Source organism: Oncorhynchus keta, chromosome 14 (assembly GCF_023373465.1).
Source record: "Oncorhynchus keta strain PuntledgeMale-10-30-2019 chromosome 14, Oket_V2, whole genome shotgun sequence".
NCBI classification, from domain to species: Eukaryota; Metazoa; Chordata; class Actinopteri; order Salmoniformes; family Salmonidae; genus Oncorhynchus; species Oncorhynchus keta.
In genome coordinates, this window is record NC_068434.1 from 70,317,894 (window position 1) to 70,342,910 (window position 25,017).

General features: G+C 40.3%; 2 protein-coding genes across 4 annotated transcripts; both read left to right on the forward strand.

Annotated features, from left to right (window-relative positions):
- On the forward strand, window positions 1-12,051 carry LOC118393913 (transcription factor E2F4-like). 3 transcript variants are annotated; one of them, XM_052462302.1, is made up of 10 exons: window positions 1-323; window positions 1,119-1,269; window positions 3,245-3,354; window positions 3,436-3,596; window positions 3,711-3,820; window positions 3,917-4,166; window positions 4,272-4,397; window positions 10,225-10,272; window positions 10,444-10,488; window positions 10,578-12,051. In XM_052462302.1, the coding sequence occupies exons 2-10, from the start codon at window positions 1,126-1,128 to the stop codon at window positions 10,691-10,693; spliced, it is 1,110 nt and encodes a 369-aa protein (XP_052318262.1). In that variant the 5' UTR covers window positions 1-323; window positions 1,119-1,125; the 3' UTR covers window positions 10,694-12,051. The 3 variants fall into 3 exon arrangements, with proteins under 3 accessions (XP_052318262.1, XP_052318261.1, XP_052318263.1); XM_052462301.1 differs by having other exon boundaries at window positions 3-323; window positions 859-1,269; XM_052462303.1 differs by lacking the exon at window positions 1-323 and having other exon boundaries at window positions 1,163-1,306.
- A 3,266-nt stretch (window positions 12,052-15,317) lies between these two features.
- Window positions 15,318-24,519, forward strand: LOC118393912 (vitamin D(3) 25-hydroxylase-like). The gene is made up of 9 exons (XM_035787114.1): window positions 15,318-15,582; window positions 16,365-16,527; window positions 18,881-19,033; window positions 19,522-19,682; window positions 21,342-21,515; window positions 21,675-21,813; window positions 21,889-22,076; window positions 23,036-23,177; window positions 24,260-24,519. Exons 1-9 carry the CDS (start codon window positions 15,424-15,426, stop codon window positions 24,445-24,447), a joined length of 1,467 nt encoding a protein of 488 aa, XP_035643007.1. The 5' UTR covers window positions 15,318-15,423; the 3' UTR covers window positions 24,448-24,519.
- Window positions 24,520-25,017: the final 498 nt, after the last annotated feature.

Sequence of the window (25,017 nt, forward strand, 5' to 3'; positions counted from 1 at the left end):
AGTATCACTACACTCTATTATGTGTGACGCTCCCTAGCACTAACTTGACATTGGCTAAAATGAAAATCTGATGCGCCGCTCCATGCTTCGTTCGGTGTTAAATTCGCTGTACGCGAGACATTAGTTAACAGGAAGAAAAATGCATTGGTTCTGTTGGATGAAAGATGTAGTAGGAGGGAGTTTTTAAACTGCCTTTCGAATATTAGTTAAGTAAATGCCTTGAGTGATAGCTTGCTTACAATAATATATCGATGAAACAAACTCAACTTGAATAGCGTTCCAGTGTTGGAATGTTGCTTTGAGGACAACTCACGAACTCATTGGTAAGTACATCCGACCATTCATCAGGACGCTCGTGACAGGAGATTGCTAGGTACTTTCCTGTACTGTAGCTAGCTAACGTTAGATCAGATGAGTAAACTAACTAGTTGGCTAGCTAGTTATCCTGCCACCTAACGTTTAGTTAACGAGAGACAGTAAGCCACTAGCCATCGTTGTTTTGGTTATATGCATGTACCTAATGTACTTGAATCTAATGTACATTACTTAGCTATAGCGACCTTGTTGTGCCAACTAACGTCATACTGTAGCTAGCTAACGTAACTATGGGTGGTTGGCCAAAGTTGCCAAGCCAATCCAGTGGCAGAGGTCTAATCGAAACCGGCATTTACTGCTAACTTGTTATTTTGCACTCATACACAATCTGATCGAATTGGAGTCGGAACTCTAAGATATATATAGCTAGCCACCCTACTGTAGCTTCGTCTCCGTATGCAATGCTTACAGCAGGTTATGTATGGTACAGTGAGTAGTTATGTATTTTTCGTTTCACTTTCCCGTGGTGTCCTCACTTTACAGACGCTCCCTACGCTTGAAACCATCCCAGCTTTCAGCCCGCTTCCAACGGCTCGAGCCCATTGCTTGGTGGCTGCTTACTGTGTTCTGGCTCACGGGGAGACGAACTGTACTGTCCGCACTGACCCCGTAGTTGGCACATCCTTCCCAGGGTTGCAACTATCCCCGCGGTTGCACTGGAGTAGGACGGTCGAGGGCATAGGCCCGGTGCTTTACAGCATTTAGGGAAACCTCCCATTCACTATATCATCCAACCGATTCAGACAGGTTATGGAGCTGGAGGTGAGCCGAACGGAGCTGGAAGGTTCCGACGCTCCACAGTCTCAGAGACACGAGAGGAGCCTCGGACTTCTCACCACGAAGTTCGTTACTTTGCTGCAGGAAGCGAAGGACGGGGTGCTCGATCTCAAAGTAGTGAGTGATGGGCTGCATCCCTTTTGACTGTCTGACTGTAAGAATTGTTATCTATTGTTTGTTATTTTTTTTGCATCATCGCAAAGTCCCCAATCATCCATATAAGTCTAAGCACTGCCTGATTTGGTTGATATTGCTGCATTGTGTTGTAACAGATGTGCAACATACTCAGAGGAGATGCATGTGGAATATGAAATGCACACAGACAACCACACCAGGGTTTCCGTTAGAAAAATGTGTCCGGGAAGATTTTAATTAACATCAAATAGGTGTAGACTAATAATGTAATGCTTAGAGGGATACTTCGGGATTTTGACAATGAGACCCATTATCTACTTCCCCAGAGTCAGATGAACTCGTGGATAAAATGTTTATGTCTCTGTGTCCAGTATGAATGAAGTTGGGGGTAGTTTTGCGAGCCAATGCTAACGTTAACTAGTGTTAGCGCAATGACTGGAAGTCTATGTGCGAGCAGACACAATATACTTCCAGTGTTTATGGTAACGCTAGTTAGCAAATGTGCTAGCACTAGTTATCAACTTCCTTCAAACTGCAAGCAGATACATTAAAATGGTATCCACGAGTTCATCAGACTCTGGGGAAGTAGATTAAGGGCCTCATTGCCAAAATCCCGAAGTATCTAAATAAATGGTTAATGCATGGCATGCTTCAATTACCAGTTGAGAAATAAAGCAATAGTAGCTATTTTTAATCAAAACTGTTTTTAACATGTGATTGCATTTAGAATTGTTGCGCAATGGCACTCCAGAAGCAACGAGCTGTGGCTCTGCAGCAGCAGGTCTCGCGCTGTCGAACAAGTGGTATTCTGTAAAAAAAAAAAAATGGTCTCTGTATGCTGTGCACGTGTAATTAACAAGATGCATGACGAATAACGAAAATACACACATCCCAATGTAATTCCACAAAATGTTGTACATTGAAGCTGTACTATGCAGAAATCACCCCCCCCCATTTCCTGGTTGCAAAAATTCAAATTGTTTGCCTTATTTCAGTTTATGTTACAAAACAAGCAAGTATCTGGTGGAGAATCATTTTACCATCTAAACCGCTATGATATATGTTTTCCATAATCAAAATGATTGTATTTTCAGCTGTTTGAAGCTGGTGTATTTTACTGAAAGTAAAAAACGCAAAAATGAAACTTAAGAACAGGAAGCATAGAAATAGCGCACATAGTTACGCTTCTTAAACTTGCTTTTGATAATGACAGATCTGTAGCTTACATTTCTATGTGAATTTGGTCTGTTCCAAAAGTTACATATTGCAGCTTTAGCCTATAGACTGATAAGCATGACAGTCAAATGTATTTTCATCAACTGATATTTCCATCAATGAATAAAAAGTATTATTTGTAATGGGATTGTTTTTTCTCCCAGTCAATTTGACCAATTTAATCTGATTTTCATTTTTTTTATCTGCCAAAATACCGCAATTACACATGCACTGTGATCGTGATGATTTATACTCTAAAATAAAATATAAGCTTAAACTCTAATATAAAACTAATTGTAAAACTGTTACATTATCTAGGTTACTGTCAGTAATGAGTTCAAGGAATAAGAGGGTAAAACACAGAAAGAGTGTGTGCCTAAATCGAGACAATCCGTGTCTCATCATTCAGTGGGTGGCTGTGTCACGGTCTGTCATTATTGTCCGCATTGTTTAGTCCCCCCTCCGATAGGCTCATAGGGTTGTGACCTCTACTATTATTGGCTACCAGGGCTATGACCCATCCAGTGATTGGTTGACAGGCCCCTGTCTCACAGGCTCTGACCTTTGTGATTTGCTATTAACCCCACAATAGATATGCATCCCCCCAAGGAAAAAACCTTGGTAGGGACATTTGGGTGCTTGCATTTTAAAATCATTCATTAAGTTATTTTGCGTTTCAGATCAGAGAGGGTGACCTTTGACAATTGTGTTGTGAGTAATGTCTTTTTTCCTGCTCTTGTAGGCAGCAGACACCCTGGCCGTCAGACAGAAGAGGCGCATCTATGACATCACCAATGTACTGGAGGGCATTGGCCTGATCGAGAAGAAGTCAAAGAACAGTATTCAGTGGAAGTGAGTATGTGTTCGCATACTTGTATGTTTGTAGGTATGCACACAGTATGTGCTTACATTTCATTGCACTATCTGTCTCAGGGGAGTTGGGCCAGGCTGTAACACAAGGGAGATTGGTGACAGGCTGGTTGACCTGAAGTCAGAGCTTGAAGATCTGGATATGAGGGAAAGTGAGCTGGACCAGCAGAAGGTGTGGGTCCAACAAAGCATCAAGAATGTGACCGAGGACATACACAATAGTCCATATCCTTACTATGTACTCACATACTCATACCTACACCAACATCTAAATTGTTACCCCCAACCTAACCGTACGTAGGTATCCATGTCATGTGTCTGACCTTAACTCTGACCAACTCTGGCCTATGTTAATCATGAGGACATCTGCAGCTGCTTCAAAAGTGATACCCTCCTGGCGGTGCGTGCTCCCTCTGGTACGCAGCTGGAGGTGCCCATACCTGAAGCTGTAAGTTCGATTTGTTTCTGCCACCCCCTCCCCCTAGTCAGTCTGTCAGTCTTCTCAGGGTGAAAAGTAAGTGTGTATGTTTGTCTCCACTTTTAGGTTCAAAAAGGTCGGAGGAAGTATCATATCCATCTGATGAGCGCTGCTGGGCCCATTGATGTTCTGCTCATCAACAAGGACCCAGTTAACTCAACACCTGTGGTGCTGCCAGTCCCGCCCCCTGAGGAAATGCTGCAGAACACCAAGTCTGCTGCAGCCTCTGTAGACACAACCACTCACACATTTGTCAAGACCACCGGGAGTCTGGCCACTGGCAAGCCTAAAGCACATACAGCAGCTACGCCATCAGGTGACCTCACTGTTATATCTCTCATTGTCTATGAAAATGTTTTGTCTGCTAAACTCTCAATACAATATCATTGAAATGTCCCATCTCGCTCTCGCTCTCTACCAGACAACTCCAGCACTGAAAAATCTGCTCCGCAACCACCGTCATTGGACACCCGGTCCCTCCAGTCTTCTGCTTCGTTGGACAACAACTTCACTGTCTTTGAACCAATCAAATCCGATTCATCTGACTGTGAGTTAGAATTCAATGTATCTGTGTGCATGTTGTGTGGTAGCATCAATAGCGTTGGGCGATATTACGATAGTATCGGATATCGAAGATTATTGACAGCCAGCGTCGATGGTGATGACATTGTGATGTGAAAGATGCTGTATAAAGCCAAACGCCTATTTTATTTTTCATAGAGGACACAGACTAGGACTGGACGATTATAAAATTAATTAGATAACTTAGAATTGATGTTTTTGTGCGATATTCCAAATGCCTGTATTGCGGAATCATTTTTTTATGAGTGTTTATGTGCGCTTGTCTTTTTGGTCCCTGCTCCTTCTGTCCTGTGTACCTACACACTCATAGACACATACATACAGTGGGGCAAAAATGTATTTTGTCAGCCACCAATTGTGCAAGTTCTCCCACTTAAAAAGATGAGGCCAGTAATATTCATCATAGGTACACTTCAACTATGACAGACAAAATGAGAGAGAAAAAAATCCAGAAAATCACATTGTAGGGTTTTTAATGAATTTATTTGCAAATTATGGTGGAAAATAAGTATTTGGTCACCTACAAACTGGCTCGCACAGACCTGTAACTTCTTCTTTAAGAGGCTCCTCTGTCCTTCACTCGTTACCTGTATTAATGGCACCTGTTTGAACTTGTTATCAGTATAAAAGACACCTGTCCACAACCCCAATTTTTTTTAACCAAATCGGTGTCCAAAAATACCGATTTTCCGATTGTTTTGAAAACTTGAAATCGGCACTAATTAATCGGTCGACCTCTAATAGAAACACATTGGGCTTATTTTGGACAGATTTCTGCGAGAGAAAAGTTTGGGAAACATTTGTCAAACCTCTCACTCTGCCTCTTCCTCTCTATTTACTCACACACACCAAGCCCCTCCCCCTGCCACTCAGATTAACAAAGATGAGGGATCACTTCTTCCTCTCTGACAAACAGCTTTCAACTCTTTATTTGAATTTTGGTCCAACAGAATGGGTCATATGGACACTGAAACACATTGAGACATTATTTTACTGTATTAGAGGAAGTCAACCTTTCAAACGATTTCCTTTTTCTGTCACCTCAAGTTGCTCGCAGAGGGGACACTACTAAAACAGGAGTATCAATGAACGTTGGTTCTGGAAAATGAATGTTCAGTTTGTCACGCACGCATTGTGGTACAGCTAGCAGCATTTTAGTCAAAGATTGTTCTGCTAGCGGTCTAATTTGTTTGAGACCTGTGTAAATGTTCTTTAATGCCTGCTACAAGAAGTTAGTCATTATTAGTGAATGTACATTTTGCATGGTCCTGGTAAAATTTGTAACAAAAAGGCAATTTTCATAGACTGACTTGAAGGCCAGATCAGTGATTATTGCAAAACAGCAGGTTCAATTATTTAGATTAAGTTAATATTGGGTTTTATGGTTGTGGAAGGTGTATTTTTTTATTTTTTTGCCTTGGTATAATTTCATAATTTTTTATTTTTTTACCTTTATTTAACCAGGCAAGTCAGTTAAGAACATATTTTATTTTCATTTTTGCCTGTTCAGGGGCAGAACTTTGTACCTTGTCATAACTTTCAGTTACTAGACCTGAACCACATTAAGACTTGATTATTGCTGACTGGTTGAAATACAGTGTATTTGCTCTTTAATTCTACAAAAACCTTATTTAGTGAAAATATATATATTTTTTTAAATCAAGATATATATTGTAAATTGCCCATAGGTTTGAAAGAATCGAGAGATGATTTTTAGGCCATGTTACCCAGACCAAATAGCGGCACACACCTCTTTCATGCCACAGCTTCAACCGAGAGGAATACACTACGAAAAAAGGGTTGGCTCCAAGATATATTTTGTCATGATTCCTCTCGCTCGTGGTCCTTTTTTAGCAGTCTTTTATTTAAATGATTTTTTAAACCGTAAAAATAAAAATACAATTGTGGGATTGGTCAGTAGGGGGCGATACCATCGTACATTACAATGTTTTATGGGTACTTAATCACAATAGGACAAAGGTTGACTGCCCAACCATAAGCAGCAATGTGATGGAGGCAGATAAACCTTGGCACTGGGCTAGCATTCCAATGGTCTCTCTCTTACACACACACACACACACACACACACACACACACACACACACACACACACACACACACACACACACACGCGTGTAAAGTACCAGTCAATTTGGACACACCTCTTCATTCAAGTGTTTTTCTTTATTTTTACTATTTTCTAGTGAAGACATCAAAACTATGAAATAACACATGGAATCATGTAATAACCCAAAAACTTTTAATCAAATCAAAATATATTTGAGATTCTTCAAAGGAGCCACGCTTTGCCTTGACTGCTTTGCACACACTTGGCATTCTCTCAATCAGCTTCATGAGGCAGTCAGCTGGAATGTGTTTCAATTAACAGGTGTGCCTTGTTAAAAGTTAATTTGTGGAATTTCTTTCCTTAATGCGTTTGAGCCAATCAGTTGTGTTGCAACAAGGTAGGGGGGTATACAGAAGATAGCCCTATTTGGTAAAATACCAAGCCCATATTATAGCAAGAACAGCTCAAATAAGCAAAGAGAAATGACAGTCCATCATTACTTTAAGACATGAAGGTCAGTCAATCTGGAAAATGTCAAGAACTTTTAAAGTTTATTCAAGTGCAGTCGCCAAAACCATCAAGCGCTATGATGAAACTGGCTCTCATGAGGACCGCCACAGGAAAGGAAGACCCAGAGTTACCTCTGCTGCAAGATGGGCTTCCAAGTGGCGCAGCGGTCTAAAGCACTGCATCTCAGTGCTAGAGGTGTCTCTACAGACACCCTGGTTTGAATCCAGGCTGTATCACAACCGGTCGTGATTGGGAGTCCCATAGGGCGGCATACAATTGGCCCAGCGTCGTCCGGGTTTGGCCGGTGTAGGCCGTCATTGTAAATAAGAATTTGTTCTTAACTAAATTGCTTAGTTAAATAAAATAAAAGATAAGGTCATTAGAGTTAACTGCACCTCAGATTTCGTCCCAAATAAATGCTTCAGAGCTCAAATAACAGACACATCTCTACATCAACTGTTCAGAGGAGACTCAGGCATTCTTGGTCGAATTGCTGCAAAGAAACCACTACTGAAGGACACCATTAAGAAGAAACTTACTTTGGCAAAGAAACACGAGCAGGCCAAATTAGACCTGTGGAAATCTGTCCTTTGGTCTGGTAAGTCCAAATGTGAGATTTGTAGATTCCTGCCGCCGTGTCTTGATGAGACGCAGAGTAGATGAACGGCTGATCTCCGCATGTGTGGTTCCCGAAGCATGGAGGAGGTTGTGTGATGGTGTGGGGGTGCTTTGCTGGTGACACTGTCTGTGATTGATTTAGAATTCAAGCCAAACTTAACCAGCATGGCTACCACAGGATTCTGCAGCGAAACGCCATCCCATCTGTTTTTCCCTTCGTGGGGACTTTTTATTTGTTTTTCAACAGGGAAATGACCCAACACACCTTCAGGCTGTGTAAGGGCTATTTGATCAAGAAGGAGAGTGATGGAGTGCTGCTTCAGATGACCTGTTTTGGGATGAGTTGGACCGCAGAGTGAAAAACAAAAGCAGCATATGTGGCAACTCCTTCAAGACTGTTGGGACAGCATTCCAGGCGAATCTGGTTGAGAGAATGCCAAGACTGTGCAATGCTGTCATCAAGGCAAAGGGTGGCTACTTTGAAGAATCTAAAATATATTTTGATTGAAATTTTTTGGTTACTACATGATTCCATATGTGTCATTTCATAGTTTATGTCTTCACTAGTCTACAATGTAGAACATAGTCAAAATAATAATAATTAATGAGTAGGTGTGTCCAAACTTTTGACTGGTACTGTACATCGGAATGGCCGATTTAATTAGGGCCGATTTTCAAGTTTTCATAACAATCGTAAATCGATAATTTTGGACACCGATTATTAATATATTTTTTTAATTAAAATTTTGTGGGAAAAAAATGTACACCTTTTTATTTAATCCTTATTTAACTAGGCAAGTCAGTTAAAAACACATTCTTATTTTCAAAGACGGCCTGGGAACGGTGGGTTAACTGCCTTGTTCAGGGGCAGAACGACAGATTTTTACCTTGTCAGCTCGGGGATACAATCTTGCAACCTTACGGTTAACTAGTCCAACGCTCTAACCACCTGCCTCACGAGGAGCCTGCCTGTTACGTGAATGCAGTAAGAAGCCAAGGTAAGTTGCTAGCTAGTATTAAACTTAATCAATCATAATCACTAGTTATAACTACACATGGCTGATGATATTACTAGTTTATCTAGCGTGTCCTGCGTTGCATATCATCAATGCGGTGCGCATTTGTGAAAAAGGACTGTCGTTGCTCCAACGTGTACCTAACCATAAACACTAATGCCTTTCTTAAAATCAATACACAGAAGTATATATTTTTAAACCTGCATATTTAGCTAAAAGAAATCCAGGTTAGCAGGCAATATTAACCAGGTGAAATTGTGTCACTTCTCTTGCGTTCATTGCACGCAGAGTCAGGGTATTTGCAACAGTTTGGTCCGCCTGGCTCATTGCGAACTAATTTGCCAGAATTTTACGTAATTATGACATAACATTGAAGGTTGTGCAATGTAACAGGAATATTTAGACTGGTTCCGTATTTCATTGAAAGAATAAACGTCTTGTTTTCGAGATGATAGTTTCAGGATTCGACCATATTAATGACCTAAGGCTCGCATTTATGTGTGTTATTATGTTATAATTAAGTCTATGATTTGATAGAGCAGTCTGACTGACCGATGGTAGGCACCAGCAGGCTCATAAACATTCATTCAAACAGCACTTTCGTGCGTTTTGCCAGCAGCTCTGCTGTTTATGACTTCAAGTCTATCAACTCCCGAGATTAGGCTGGTGTAACGATGTGATGTGAAATGGCTTGCTAGTTAGCGGGGTGCGCGCTAATATGGTTTCAAACGTCAGTAGTTGTTCCCCTTACTCTGCATGGGTAACGCTGCTTCGAGGGTGGCTGTTGTCGTTGTGTTCCTGGTTCGAGTCCAGGTAGGAGCGAGGAGAGGTACGGAAGCTATACTGTTACACTGGCAATACTAAAGTGCCTATAAGAACATCCAATTGTCAAAGGTATATGAAATACAAATGGTATAGAGAGAAATAGTCCAATAATAACTACAACCTAAAACTTCTTACCTGGGAATATTGAAGACTCCTGTTAAAAGGAACCACCAGCTTTCATATGTTCTCATGTTCTGAGCAAGGAACTTAGACGTTAGCTTTCTTACATGGCACATATTGCACTTTTACTTCTCCAACACTTTGTTTTTGCATTATTTAAACCAAATTGAACATGTTTCATTATTTATTTGAGGCTATATTGATTTTATAGATATATTATATTAAGTTAAAATAAGTGTTCATTCAGTATTGTTGTAATTGTCATCATTACAAATACATTTTAAACATTGTCTGATTAATCGGTATCGGCTTTTTTTTTGGGTCCTCCAATAATCGGTATCGGCGTTGAAAAAATCACAATCGGTCGACCTCTATACTGTACGTACGTTGTTTATCTGTTTTTGTAAGCACACGCTTCCAACCAGCTTTTTTTTTTGTGGCTATGCCCAATGCACTGTAACACAGGAAGCATCTGTGTGGCAACAAATGATGTATAAAGCCTGCCTGCTATAGAAATGTGTGTGTGCGCAAGCTGTTTTTATTTTAGGATGTTTAATGAACGTACACAGGAAAACAGTGTAAATTGGCTCTACCTCTAATGACTTGTATGGTGTCTTGTGCCTTGTGTTTTTCAGTGCTGGATTTCCCCAAATACTTTTCTGGCATGTTTGACCCCGCTAAAGGTACTGTGTGTGACTCTGTGTGTGTGCATGTGTATCATGTCTTAAACTTGATTTAAATGTATCCAAACAGACACTTGCGTTGTATTTCAGGAAATTAAGTTAATGATACATTGTGACTTTGTGTATAGCAGACACTCTCTCACCTCTTTGTGTGTGTGTGTATGTGTATAGAGATGGTGAGTGCAGATCTAATAGAGGAACTTATGGCTTCAGAAGGTAAGAGTCTAATACAGATTGCTTTATAAACCCCTTTACTTTGACTTGATGATTCCAGTTATATGTTTTTATCCCTCTCTCTCTACCAGTGTTTTCTCCACTCCTCCGCCTCTCCCCCCCCCCGGGTGACCATGACTACATCTATAACCTGGATGATAGCGAGGGCCTCTGCGACCTCTTTGACATCCCCGTCCTCAACCTTTGACCTATGAACCTTGCCAGAAGGCTCGCATGAAGTGGCCTTCTTCTTTTTTTAGAAAGACAAGAACAGTTTTTAAACAATTCTTTGAGTACTAACAAACTGATGAAGTGGTCTATTTTTGGAGTCTTGTAATATAAGCTGAATGGATAAACAAACCGTTTTGGATCATTTTCATACTCTTTATTTTTGTCACGTCCCCTTCGTTGATGTCTGAACAGGGAGAGCAGCCATCCCCTACTGGCTTATAAGCTTTAATGATCTCATGGAATATATGTTTTGATCTGTGCTGCTGAAGTAGCAGTGGATGAGTTTTAAAAGTTGAGTTGTGCTCCATTTGGAGTGAGTAAAGATGGCTTGGGTTGAGGGAAGGATAGGAAATGAATGGGATGCTCAAGGCAAAATCATATACGACACCTAGGCACTTATGTACATCTGAAACTGTTGGATAGTAAGCAATAAGACAATTCCAGTTAGTCTTTTAGATGGAAAGGTAGAGCTATTGCCATATTGCAGACCTATTTGATACTTTCAGATCTACATGGTGACGAAGGGTAGGTAGGGATCGGTGCATGTGAGGAGCTTCATTGTTTGTCTACGGTCAATGAGCTGTGCATGTGAAGAGTGAAGCTACTCCATTGCCCACATAGTGGTCTTAGAGTCACAGCGGGAAGAGAAGATCAGCTCCCTCACCTGCCGCAACCTAGTCTCTCCTATGAGTCAGGCACACAAGACCAGCCACAATATACTGACATGTAAAACCATTAAAAGCCTTTACCAGTCCTAATCTAGTGATACTATTGATGAGGCTTACAGTTCTCTTCATTTGCTGTTGTATTTGATATCTTGTCTGTTTCTCCCTCAAAGTCCATGTGTCCATGTGGAGCACATTTTTGTTGTTGCAATTTTCACGTCTCAACACTGATTTCTATTATAAAATGCTTTTTATTTTTGGTGTATTTTTCTAGTGAACTGACACTGTCAAGGAACAGTACAGTACATACATTTTTTTTGTCTCTGTTATTTTACATCCGAATCCAGATTCAACTATGATGATATGTGTTCGTTCAGGAAGTTCAGAAGTGAAAATCTTTCAAGTTTAGTGTAAAATCTGCTGTATCAATTGTATAGTTTGGTTGTATTGCATTTTTCTGTTTCTAACCTGCTCATGTTCTGATGAGTAAATTCATGAGATCACACCCGGAACTGGAACCAGAAATCGGTCCTGGGAATTTTTGTTACCCCGGCCTATCTGTTCGGTGCCGTATATTTTTGGTCAGTGTCTGTGAAATGGGACGGCAGCAAATAAGCTAAATTATTGTGAGAGAAATTGAAATAAAGATGCTAAACTATTCTACAGGGGATATATTGGTTCTATACATAAATGTGTTATTTTTTCTATCCCTTATCTCTTTCAATTCTGCAATGTATAAGTTGCAGATTGACACTCACACACCCGTCTTTGTTATCCTATGTGCAAACAAACTCAGCATGAAGCCACATCTACTGAGTAAACCTGCCTATATGTTTCTATATATGCTAAAGGAGGCTCAGAAGATATTAGTTTTAAGAATAGGCAGTAACTCCTGATTACCGGTATGAATGAAAAAGAATATATGAAAACTTTTTGGAATTTTGTCTTTTATTGTATCACACAACATACACACTTTTTGTCTACTTAGTTGACAACATGAGGAGCATGTTATGTGGTTGGAATGGCTGTATGTGGCTGTTAAGTGGTCTGTAGCTTTCAAACAGGCTGAGGCAATTTAGATTGAGTCATGGATACAATTTTGGAGTTTTACAGTGGTGTAAAAATGATTTATAGTACAATTTAAGTATTTTTTTGGACAACATTCTTAAAGAAAATAATGTACTTTTGGTCTATACATTTTCCCTGACACCCAAAAGTACTCGTTACATTGTGAGTGGTTAGCAGGACAGAAATCGTCAAATTCACGTACTTATCAAGAAACCATCCTGGTCATCCCTACTGCATCTGATCTGGCGGACTCACTCAACTTGATGTCTGTGTTGTAGTGTGCCCCTGGCTATTTGTAAAAAAAAATATATTAAAAAAATAAAACCAAGAATATTGTGCCTTCTGGTTTCCTTAATATAAGCAATTTTAAACGATTTATACTTTTAATTTTTATACTTAAGTATATTTTTGCAATTACATTTACTTTTGATACTTAAGTATATTTAAAACGAAATACTTTTACACATACTCAAGTAGTATTTTACTGGATCATTCACTTTTACTTGAGGCATTTTATATTAAGGTATCTTTACTTTTACTCAAGAATGACAATTGGGTAGTTCTTCCACCACTGTTGGAGTTCAATCTTTCAATTAATTCATGACCCGCTCAATTCTCAGAGTTGTAAGTGACTGCTTGCTAAATTCTTTAGGGCTATCTGACTGAAGGTGACAGACTGACATTTGAGCTTGGCTGAAGCAGTGTAACTAAAGTAGCGGAGCAGTTTCACAATTGAAGAAATTAAACAAGTGTTTTTGGCCACCTGCCAATCATGACGTAGTGGTGGTACAGAGGGTAGTGTATATGGCCCAGTACATCACTGGGACCGAGCTCCCTGCCATCCAGGACCTCTATACCAGGCAGTGTCAGAGGAAGGCCCTAAAAATTGTCAACCCGGATCACAAAGTCTGAGACCAAAAGGCTCCTACCCCCAAGCCATGAGACCGCTGAACAGTTAATAAAATGGCTACCCAGATTATTTACATTGACCCCCTGTTTTTTGCACTGACTATTTTTCACTGACTCTGCACATTCAGACTCTACCCACACATTCACAAATACTACACTGACATTCCAACACACACACATGCATATTGACTCCACACACATGCTCACACAGACAAACCTTCACACTCTTTCATACTTTTCACATACCCTGCTGCGACTCTGTTTATTATCTATCCTGATTGCCTCGTCACTTTAAGCACTACCCACATGTACATAATACATAAATTACCTCAACAACCTCGTACCCCTGCACATTGAATCGGTACCGGTACTCCTTGCACAGTATTTAGCCTCGTTATTATTTTATTGCGAACATATTAACTATTTTAATTTAGCAAATGTTTCTTCCTTTTTAACTCTGCATTGTTGGGAAAGGGCTCGTAATTAAGAGTTTCACAGTAAAGTCTACACCTGTTGTATTCGGCGCATGTGACAAATAACATTTCATTTGATTTGTATGAAAGATAAGAGTCACTCTGCACGCTGTTCAGTCCGCTCTACAAGTAGGTTGAGCTGGAGAAATGGTTGAACTCAAACGTAACTCAACTTTCCCTGATCGGAACCCCACTCTACTTGTTTGTGGTTATTTTTTCATTTTCAATTCTTAGAGTTGTGACTGCTTGCCACATTCTTTAAGGCTATCTGACTGAAGGTGATAGAACCACATTGGAGCTTTGTTGAAGCAGTGTAACTGAAGCAGCTTAGGAGTTTCACAATTGAAGAAATTAAACGAAAGTGTTTTTGGCCCCCTGTCAAACACGATGTAGCGTTGGTATGAAAGATAAGAGTCACCCTGCACACTACTCAATTGGCTCCACAAATACGTTGAGCTGGGGAAATGGTTACACTCAAACTCAACTCTCCCTGATCGGATCTCCTCTCTACTTGTTTGTGGTTCTGTTAAGTTTAATTTAATAACAACTGCAGTCTCAACAGATGTAGCCTATAGGCGATTGTTCACAAAAGTGTCCATATATTTAATAGAAATGCTACATATTGTACACCCATAACACATATCGCCTAGCCTCTATGAAGTCAATATGAACTACTTACTAGAACTTCTACCTTTACTTTAGTCATATCTGTCTCTTAGATCGCAAATGTCACAGACACATACTTCATGTTGACTAATAGGAATTTTTGTGACAATTTAAAAACCTATTAGCCCCATATTAAATATTTTAACCGTTTTAAAGCATAGCCCAATCCATATAAAAACATTGCCTGAACTCATATCTAATGGTATGACTGATGCAGAAATTATTTTATTGAAGTACCTGACATATTTATGTTTATTATTTCAAATATGTCATCAGTGGAAATGAGCTGCTCTGAGTGCTGTCTGGCGACTTCAAATGGGTGCTGGCCAGTCAAATAATGGCGCAGACTGCTGTCCTATCTGTGTTACTGCATGTTACAGATTCCTCCCGTCAGTGAGTTGAACAGGAGTCAGGTTTGTGCACCCAGTCTTCAATTACTTCCCTTCAAACTGGTATAGATACCAAAGAAAAATCCAACTATAACTTTGTTTAAAGTGCTGTTGTTTATGGCCTGATCTAGGTCATATAATATTGCATATTAAAATAGAAATATGATGATAATATTAGAAAAATGATAATACATAATCAAATGGAATGGCAGCATAAACAGATAATGTTTGTATATGTGTAGGTGGCTTCTCTTTACATCGTGAACAACTCAAATCAAACATTTGAATGAACTCCATTTGAGTGCAATTATTAGTGGTGAACACTGTGTTCAACCACATGTTCATAATCCCTTAATAGGCTAAATAGGCTGTAAACTCAGAGTAAGCAAATATCCCTCCTCATAAACACTATCTGACTGCTAGTGTTCAAAGCAATCCAATGTGTGTGGGTGGTGTCTAAGAGTCAGAAAATATCCCTGGGTGGTGTAGTTGGTACCTTTAAATGGTGAAGAACACATTTCTTGCAGCCCAGTCACCATGATAGGTTCGGTGGTGTTGTTGCTAGTTTTCCTCCTTCTGTTCTTCTTCATCAGGGTCCGCAGACCTAAAAACTTCCCCCCAGGACCCCGTCCCCTGCCCATCCTCGGCAATCTGCTACAGCTGGACCATGTCAACCCCCTCAAAGACCTGGAAAGGGTAAGAACTTTACAAAAAATCCACAAACCGGGAAAAATTTGGTTTACACTGGGTTTATTTTTGTGTCATATACTGTATGTTGTCAGTGTTGTCACTGTATGTTGTTTGTGTCATATACTGTTTGTTGAATAGTTACCAGTATTTGGTTTTGTTTGAAGTTGCCCAAACTGTGTGCAGGATATATGGTTTTGTAGCGTCCTTACAAACAACATAATGTTTTTAGAAGTCTTTCAACTAAAGCATATTAGATACTAAATAAAATGCTATTGTGATTAATGTCAGACCAGCAACAGCCACTAAACTGTGACTGATCCAAAATAGGTCAAGTTCCAAAGGTTTTATCAGGCCTAAATCAACAGTGTCTCTGCTTTTGAAACAAAGTCCACTTAGTTCACTATGTGTTTAGAGATACAGTATCCTTCATTGACAACCCTCAAAAAGGTTATTGATTTGTTTTGTGACAGATGTTTGTTCATCCATATTAATGTAACCCATATAGTGAGGAGTGTCAATGATACAATACAATAACTTTTCAGAGGAGGTTGGTGGCACCTTAGTTGGGGAGGACGGGCTCGTGGTAAATGGCTGGAGCAGAATAGGTTGCATGGTATCAAATACATCATTCCATTTGCTCCGTTCAGCCATTATTATGTGCTGTCCTCTGCTGGAACTGTCAGGAGTTGCTATGGTTTAGTTTAATCTTCAGGTGTGTCTGACTTGTCACACAACTTACTGTTCAGCTTGGGAACTCTCTCTCCCTCTCTCTACCTCTCTGTTTTCAGCTGAAGAGGCGCTATGGTAACGTGTTCAGTCTGTACATCGGATCACAGCCTGTCGTGGTTCTGAATGGCCTTGAGGCGGTTCGTGAGGCACTGGTGACACGCACAGCGGAATTTTCAGGACGACCAAACCATCTCATGATCAGCGACATCACAGAAGGCAAAGGTACTGTCCCCTAGTGTCCCCGAGGCTGGTCCTGGAATAGTTTTATAATTTGTGATATAATTGTATTGGTGTAGGTAGAGGTGACCTTAAATCAGTACAGATAATGCAGAGCACAAACACACACCGCCTTGTCAGTACTGTGTGAACTGCATATGTATCAGTGGAGGCTGTTGAGGGGAAGATGGCTAATAGTAATGGCTGGAATAGAGTCAATGGAATGGTATCAACCACATGGAAACCACATCTTTGATACCATTCCATTGACTCTATTCCAGCCATTATTATGAGCCGTCCTCCCCTCAGCAGCCTCCACTGGTACGTATGTACTGTATGTCTGTGTGTGTCTAACAGATAGTGATCATACTTCGTAACTCTCTTGAGTTGTGTTCTTAAAGAAATTCCCAGCCAGTGGTCCCAGTTGATTGGTGTTTACTCACTTGCATATATACTGTATATCAGACTGGGCATTTTGTAATCAAACATCATAACAATGTCAAAAATAGCACAAAATACAATAAATGTAAGTACCTGATGATAGACAAAAAGAAGCACATAAGATCTGTATATTTGTGATTTGTCTGTTAGCATGGAAATAACTGTGAATTAGCAGTGAGCTAACATGACCACTACATTTAGAGCATGCTAGCTAACTCACTTACAGAGCAGTCATGAATACAAAACCACATCACAGGAAGCCCCCCACAGGAAGCCCCCCAATATCTAATATACTGTTCACAGTACTGTACACAGACAGTACCGGTGAAAAGTTTGGACACACCTACTCATTCAAAGGTTTTTCTTTATTAAAAAAAAAACTATTTTCTACATTGTAGAACAAAAGTGAAGACATCAAAACTATGAAATAACACATATGGAATCATGTAGTAACCAAAAAAGTGTTAAACAAATCAAAATATTTTTTAAAGCAGCCACCCTTTGCCTTGATGACAGCTTTGCACACTCTTGGCATTCTCTCAACCAGCTTCACCTGGAATGCTTTTCCAACAGTCTTGAAGGAGTTCCCACATATGCTGAGCACTTCTTGGCTGCTTTTTCTTTACTCTGTGGTCCAACTCATCCCAAACCATCTCAACTGGGTTTAGGTTGGGTGATTGTGGAGGCCAGGTCATCTGATGAAGCAGTCCATCATTCTCCTTCTTGGTCAAAATGCCCTTACACAGCCTGGAGGTGTGTTGGGTCATTGTTCTGTTGAAAAACAAATCATAGTCCCCCTAAGTGAAAACCAGATGGGATGGCGTATTGCTGCAGAATGCTGTCGCAGCCATGCTGGTTAAGTGTGCCTTGAATTCTAAATAAATCACAGACAGTGTCTCTTCTTCTTATTGGTGTCCTTAAGTAGTGGTTTCTTTGCAGAAATTCGACCATGAAGGCCTGATTCATGCAATCCTCTCTGAACAGTTGATGTCGAGATGTGTCTGTTACTTGAACTCTGTGAAGCATTTATTTGGGCTGCAATCTGAGGTGCAGTTAACTCTAATGAACTTATCCTCTGCAGCAGAGGTAACTCTGGGTCTTCCTTTCCTGTGGCGGTCCTCGTGAGAGCCAGTTTCATCATAGAGCTTGATGGTTTTGGCGACTGCACTTGAAGAAACTTTCAAAGTTCTTGAAATTTGCCAGAATGACTGACCTTCATGTCTTAAAATAATGATGGACTGTCATTTCTCTTTGATTATTCGAGCTGTTCTTGCCATAATATGGACTTGGTATTTTACCAATTAAGGCTATCTTCTGTATACCCCCCTACCTAGTCACAACACAACTGATTAGCTAAAAGGCATTAAGATAGAAAGAAATTCCACAAATGAACTTTTAACAAGGGACACCTGTTAATGTAAATGCATTATAGGTGACTACTTCATGAAGCTGGTTGAGAGATTGCCAAGTGTGTGCAAAGCTGTCATTAAGGCAATGAAAATATATTTTAATTTGTTTAACAGTTTTTTGGTTACTACATGTTTCCATATGTGTTATTTCATAGTTTTCATGTCTTCACTATTTCTCTAGAATGTAGGAAATCGTAAAAATAAAGAAAAACCCTTGAATGAGTAGGTGTGTCCAAACTTTTGGCTGGAATTGTATATACATATATATCAAGTACATTTAGACGTCAGGAAACACATTGTAATAGTATTTCAGAACGTGACCTACTGCTTGCATGTCAACATCAGACTGGGAAGAATTGACAATCTTCCCCTATTTGCTAGCATAGCCAATGACAATAAACCTTATTGGCATCTGACTTGAACGAATCAATAGAAATACATAAACATTGAATACATATTTCTGCAGTGGCAAGTGGAAACATAACCAACCCTGTTTCATGTGTTATCAGGGGTCATCATGGCAGATTTTGGCTCCAGCTGGAGGGACCACCGACGCTTTGCTCTGACCACACTGAGAAACTTTGGTCTGGGCAAACGCTCCATGGAAGAGCGCATCCTCGAGGAGGTCTCCCACATCTGCTCTGCGCTGGAGTGCAATGCTGGTACAGCCACACACAACGTACCACATAGTCATCACCATTCCTATTCATGTCATTATCACCACATACTTAGTATCCAGACTAAAGTTCCCCAATATTTTTTTTTTTTTAATTTTACCTTTATTTAACCAGGCAAGTCAGTTAAGAACATATTCTTATTTTCACTGACGGCCTGGGAACAGTGGGTTAACTGCCTGTTCAGGGGCAGAACGACAGATTTGTACCTTGTCAGCTCGGGGGTTTGAACTCGCAACCTTCCAGTTACTAGTCCAACGCTCTAACCACTAGGCTACGCTGCCGCCCCAAATATCAACCAATTAGCGTTACAATATTTACAGTGTTGTATTAACATTGGGTATACAGTAAAGAATGTGGTAATTTTTACTCTACCTATCCTATCAGTGTGTTCAATTTTGGAAGCTCTGTGATCGGTGCTCTTATCTTGTCTGTGTGTATTGCCTGGTGCGGTGATCGTTGCTGTGTCCTGGCAGGCAGTTCGATGGACCCTCAGCACCTGTTCCATCTAGCAGCATCTAACATCATCTGCTCACTGATTTACGGGGAAAGGTTTGAATACGACAACCCAGTCTTCCTCACCCTCATCAGTAGGATACAGGATTTAACCAAGATTGCTATCGGACCTTGGGCCATGGTACAGAACACTATTATCACTACTACTGCTGCTACTCCACTACTTTTAATTGAAATAATGATAATATAATAATATAATAATAATATATATAAATCATAATAGAAAACCAGTGTCGTTCCACCGATAGAGTGCCTTTTATGTCCCTCAGCCATTATGTGTGTACATTTTTATGAAACACTCAATTGAACATTTCGATCACATACATCTATGCTCCAACTAAACTAATCCACGTAAAAACAATCCAATAGTGTTGAGGAAATATTGAATCAAATATTTCTCAGATACCGGAACTTGTAAATTCAAATAGACTTTATTAAAAAAGTAACAGAAGCCGAGCAATTCCATGGAACAACTGAAAATCTCTTGTTTTAGACCTCAGGTTTTATAGATTTCCACCTTCAGATAACACACACAATCACTCCTCTCTATGTAAATGATTAACACCCCTTGGCTTCTTTCGACACCTTTATCTTCCCGTTTCAATTCTTGCTTGTTAATGCCCACATCTGACTTATCTTTGCACAGTTTAGATTATATTGGTGGCGACATCCCAGTTTGAACACAAAAAAGAATACATTTATTGCATATATACAGTGGGGAGAACAAGTATTTGATACACTGACTATTTTGCAGGTTTTCCTACTTACAAAACATGTAGACGTCTGTAATTTTTATCATAGGTACACTTCAACTGTGAGAGATGGAATCTAAAACAAAAATCCAGAAAATCACATTGTATGATTTTTAAGTAATTAATTAGCATTTTGCCCATTATTCATTTAAAAATTCTTCAAGCTCTGTCAAATTGGTTGTTTATCATTGCTAGACAACCATTTTTATGTCTTGTCATAGACTTCAAGTAGATTTAAGTCAAAACTGTAACTCGGTCACTCAGGAACATTCACTGTTTGGTATGTCAACTGCTTGGCGTCCAACCGCAAGGCGCTACAGAGGTCAGTGCGTATGGACCAGTACATCACAGGGGCCAAGCTTCCTGCCATTCAGGACCTCTATACCAGTTGGTGTCAGAGGAAGGCCCTAAAAATGGTCTAAGACTCCAGCTAGTCGTAACCTGTTCTCTCTGCTACCACACGGCAATCAGTACGGGAGTGCCAAGTCTAGGTCCAAATGGCTCCTTAACAGCTTCTACCCCTAAGCCATTAGACTGCTAAACAGTTAACCAAATGGCTATCCAGACTATTTGCATTGAGCCCTTTTTTGATGCTACTCGCTGTTTATTATCTATGCATAGTCACTTTACCCTTACCTACATGTACATATTACCTAAATATATCTCGACTAACCTGTACCACCGCACATTGACTCAGTACTGGTAACCCGTGTGCAGTTGAAGTCGGAAGATTACATACACTTAGGTTGGAGTCATTAAAACTCGTTTTTCACTCCATGATTTTCTTGTTAACAAACTATAGTTTTGGCAAGTCGATTAGGACATCTACTTTGTGCATGACACAAGTAATTAATGTTTTACTAAATTACACTATCCCAAAGACACTCTATTTGTTGAATGACACATATTGTCTTTTGTTGTAATCCGCCTAAGATCAGAAGAAGGCTTCAAGACACTAATTTATTTTGCTAAACATTTATAGATATATTGCTCTATGTCTCTTTGACCTGCTGATCTATCTCTTGTAGCTCTATGATATCATACCTGCCCTGAGGGTCCTACCCTTGCCCTTCAAGAAAGCCTTCCACATCTATGATGAAATCAAAGAACATGCACAGAAGGCTGTGACCAGCCACAAAAGTTCAAGGGTCTCAGGAGAGCCCAGGGACCTCATTGACTGCTACCTTGACCAGATTGACATGGTAATGAATCAGGAGAGAAATATAACTATGCAAGTTCAGTAAATAGAGACATTTTCAAAGTAGGTCAAACTTCGTAGTTGTGTTGTGCTGGCGCTCTAACCAAACATTGGGTTCTAAGTCCTAGGAATGTGTCTGTGTCTGTGTTTGTGTATGTCTCAGACTGGTGATGGAGGCTCCACATTTAATGACGTTCAGATGGTGTTTCTACTTATTGATCTTTTCATTGCTGGGACAGACACCACTTCCAACACCCTCCGCTGTGCCATGCTACACCTGATGACCAACCAACACATACAGGGTGAGTAAATACACATACAACACATATACTGGGACACATTTTGTATATGGTACACAAAGAGTGTGTGTGTTCCAGAACGCTGTCACCGGGAAATTGAGGACGTTCTTGAGGGACGTTCATATGCCTTGTTTGAGGACCGACACGCCATGCCGTATGTTCAAGCGATGATCCACGAGTCACAGCGGATGGCTGACACTGTTCCTCTTAGCGTGTTCCATATGACCTCCTGCAACACGCAACTACAAGGCTACCAGCTGCCCCAGGTGAGCATGGACAGGACAACTGATACTCTTACGTAACCGTTTAACTAGCATACTGATTTTGCTACACTCGTTTTGTCTTGGTGTCCTAGGCCTAGCTAAATGGTCTGTAACCTGATTTAATGTGTGCATTACTGTAAGAAGTAAACGTATGCGGACCAGGTGTTGAATGCATGTGCCCCAGGAGACAGCCGAGTTCTGAGTTCAGGGCCAGCTCCTTCTTGACCTCTTGAGTCTGCCAGCCCAAGAGTATTATCAGTTGTTGTTCAAAGTGGTGACCAAATTACATATAAGCAAAAAGAAGCCTCCAAAATATGTCCAAAAATAAAGACTAGCAGGCGGAGAAGCTCCGTAAACACCTCTCTCACGGATTGACTATCCCCTTGAATGCCTGCACTGTTGTGCTTAAAGACCCGGTTGCTGCTGCCCCCGAAGTGTGGAAGTGGTAGTGTGTAGTATCTATGTACTACCACTAAACTACTCCCCATATCATAACAATATGCTGCCACTGGTGACCTTAGAACCCTAACATAAAGACGACACCGCTCACATCGCGTGCGTTGCAAAATAAATGTACACATACATGTTATTCAATCATTGCACCCACACTGCTCGCGCGCGTCAACGAGAGTCTGCGTAGCCAGGCGCTAAAATAGAACTTGGTTCTATTTGTGACGCTTGACGTGCTGCAAGTTCCGCCTCTCCCATCTCCTAATTGTTTTTTACGAGCATATACCCACATGGGTGATTGAAAGATTAACTGAGGACCACACTCCAGTCCAGTTGGTGGTGATAATGCACCTTAAAGCTGGTTGCCAACTTCCATATAAAGTCCAAAGAAGAAGAAGAAGCCTGAAGGAGGAGCGATTACTAGAAACAAACTCGGTTTACCCTTTTATCTGTGAATTAATTATCTCTTTCTCCAGTTCTCACCCTAACTACGCTTTCCTCTTTGGTTCCAGGGCACGATGGTGATTCCTAACTTGTCCTCTGTGCTCCATGAAGAGGGCCAGTGGAAGTTCCCTCAGGAGTTCAACCCTGACAACTTCCTCAATGAGGACGGCGAATTTGTGAAACCAGAGGCCTTTCTGCCATTCTCAGCAGGTACAGAGAGAGAGGTAGAGCTAGAGGGAGATAGAGAGAGAGGATGCATAGAGATTGAACAAGAGAGATTATGTTGATATAAGTCATATAAGAGTGTGTATAGTGCATTCGGAAAGTATTCAGACCCCTTGGCTTTTTCCACATTTTGATATGCTACAGCCTTATTCTAAAATGTGTTAAATTGTTTTTTTTCCACCTCATCAATCTACACACAATAACCCATAATGAAAACGCAAAAACATGTTTTTAGAAAGGTTTGCAAATGGTGTAAAAAAAAAAAAAACTTAAATAATTAATTTACATAAGTATTCAGACCCTTTACTCAGTTCTTTGTCGAAGCATCTTTGGCAGCGATTACAGCCTTGACTCTTCTTGGGTATGATGCTACAAGCTTGGCACACCTGTATTTGGGGAGTTTCTCCCATTCCTATCTGCAGATCCTCTCAATCTATGTCAGGTTGGATGGGGAGCATTTCTGCACAGCTATTTTCAGGTCTCTCTAGAAATGTTCTATTGGGTTCAAGTCCGGGCTCTGGCTGGGCCACTCAAGGACATTCAGAGACTTGTCCCGAAGCCACTCCTGCTTTGTCTTGGCTGTGTGATTAGGGTCGTTGTCCTGTTGGAAGATTAAGATTAATAGACAGGTGTGTGCCTTTTCCAAATCATGTCGAATCAATTGAATTTGCCACATGTGGACTTGAATCAAGTTGTAAAAACATCTCAAGGATGGTCAATGGAAACAGGATGCACCTGAGCTCAATTTTGAGTCTCATAGCAAAGGGTCTGAATACTTAGTAAATAAGGTATTCCTGTTTTTTATGTTTAATAAATTAGCAAACATTTCAAAAAGCCTATTTTTGCTTTGTCACTATTAGGTATTGTGTATAGATTTCTGTAAAAACTAAACCATTTTAGAATACGGCTGTAACAGTAACAAAATGTGGAAAAAGTCAAGGGGTCTGAATACTTTCCGAAGGCACTGTTTTTGTAGAAATGGCTTGTCCACCATGTTTATTAGAGCATGTGTAGGAGGAGTGTGTTGTCAACATAAATAACTGTGTTTGTGTGTTTGTGTTTCCCAGGCTCTCGTGTATGCCTGGGAGAAGGGTTAGCGCGCACAGAGCTCTTTCTGATACTGGTGACCTTGCTTCGACGTTTCCAATTTGTCTGGCCTGAACAAGAAGGTGCACCCGACTTCCGCAAGGTTTTTGGCATTGCACAGGCGCAAAAACCCTACCGCCTAGGAGTGCGCCTGAGGAGCAGCCAGTGATGGTGAACTACCGACAGTTTTTACTGAGAAGCAATATCACTAAAGCAGCACATTAAACAATGCTGTACCCTCCATTGAGTGCCTTGTAGTTTTTGCTAACCAATTTTGTGACCTGTGATGGACAGTCGAAATCAAATGACCTCTTTTCATGCATAACAAATGAACCTCCTCAACAGGTAAACATTAAACATTAAAATTATAAATGGGATAGTGATTTATGTGTATAATTTTCTCCAACCCATGATTCTTAAAACCACATTCCATACAGAGACACAGTAAACAGACCCAGACACATAAGATTTTTAAATGTTTTATTTTTATTTCACCTTTATTTAACCAGGTAGGCAAGTTGAGAACAAGTTCTCATTTGCAACTGCGACCTGGCCAAGATAAAGCAAACATTTCTAATGAAACTAGAAAATAGAATGAAATGTAAGTCCTAAAAACAACGCTCAAACAAAACAACCATCTATGTATTTTTATTTCTTTATAATTTATTAATTTGAAAAGAAAATGCTCATAGCCCTCTGAACATACAGAACACTACTGGACTGTAGAAACGGTATATAC

Excerpts from the sequence above, each read along its gene's own strand:
- LOC118393912 (XM_035787114.1), top strand. The coding sequence starts at position 15,424 with ATGATAGGTTCGGTGGTGTTGTTGCTAGTTTTCCTCCTTCTGTTCTTC. Across the intron at positions 21,516-21,674 it reads ACCTTGACCAGATTGACATG|ACTGGTGATGGAGGCTCCAC; the intron begins GTAATGAATCAG and ends TGTATGTCTCAG. Across the intron at positions 22,077-23,035 it reads AAGGCTACCAGCTGCCCCAG|GGCACGATGGTGATTCCTAA; the intron begins GTGAGCATGGAC and ends CTTTGGTTCCAG.
- LOC118393913 (XM_052462302.1), top strand. The coding sequence starts at position 1,126 with ATGGAGCTGGAGGTGAGCCGAACGGAGCTGGAAGGTTCCGACGCTCCA. Across the intron at positions 1,270-3,244 it reads GGGTGCTCGATCTCAAAGTA|GCAGCAGACACCCTGGCCGT; the intron begins GTGAGTGATGGG and ends CTGCTCTTGTAG. Across the intron at positions 3,597-3,710 it reads CGAGGACATACACAATAGTC|CTCTGGCCTATGTTAATCAT; the intron begins CATATCCTTACT and ends AACTCTGACCAA.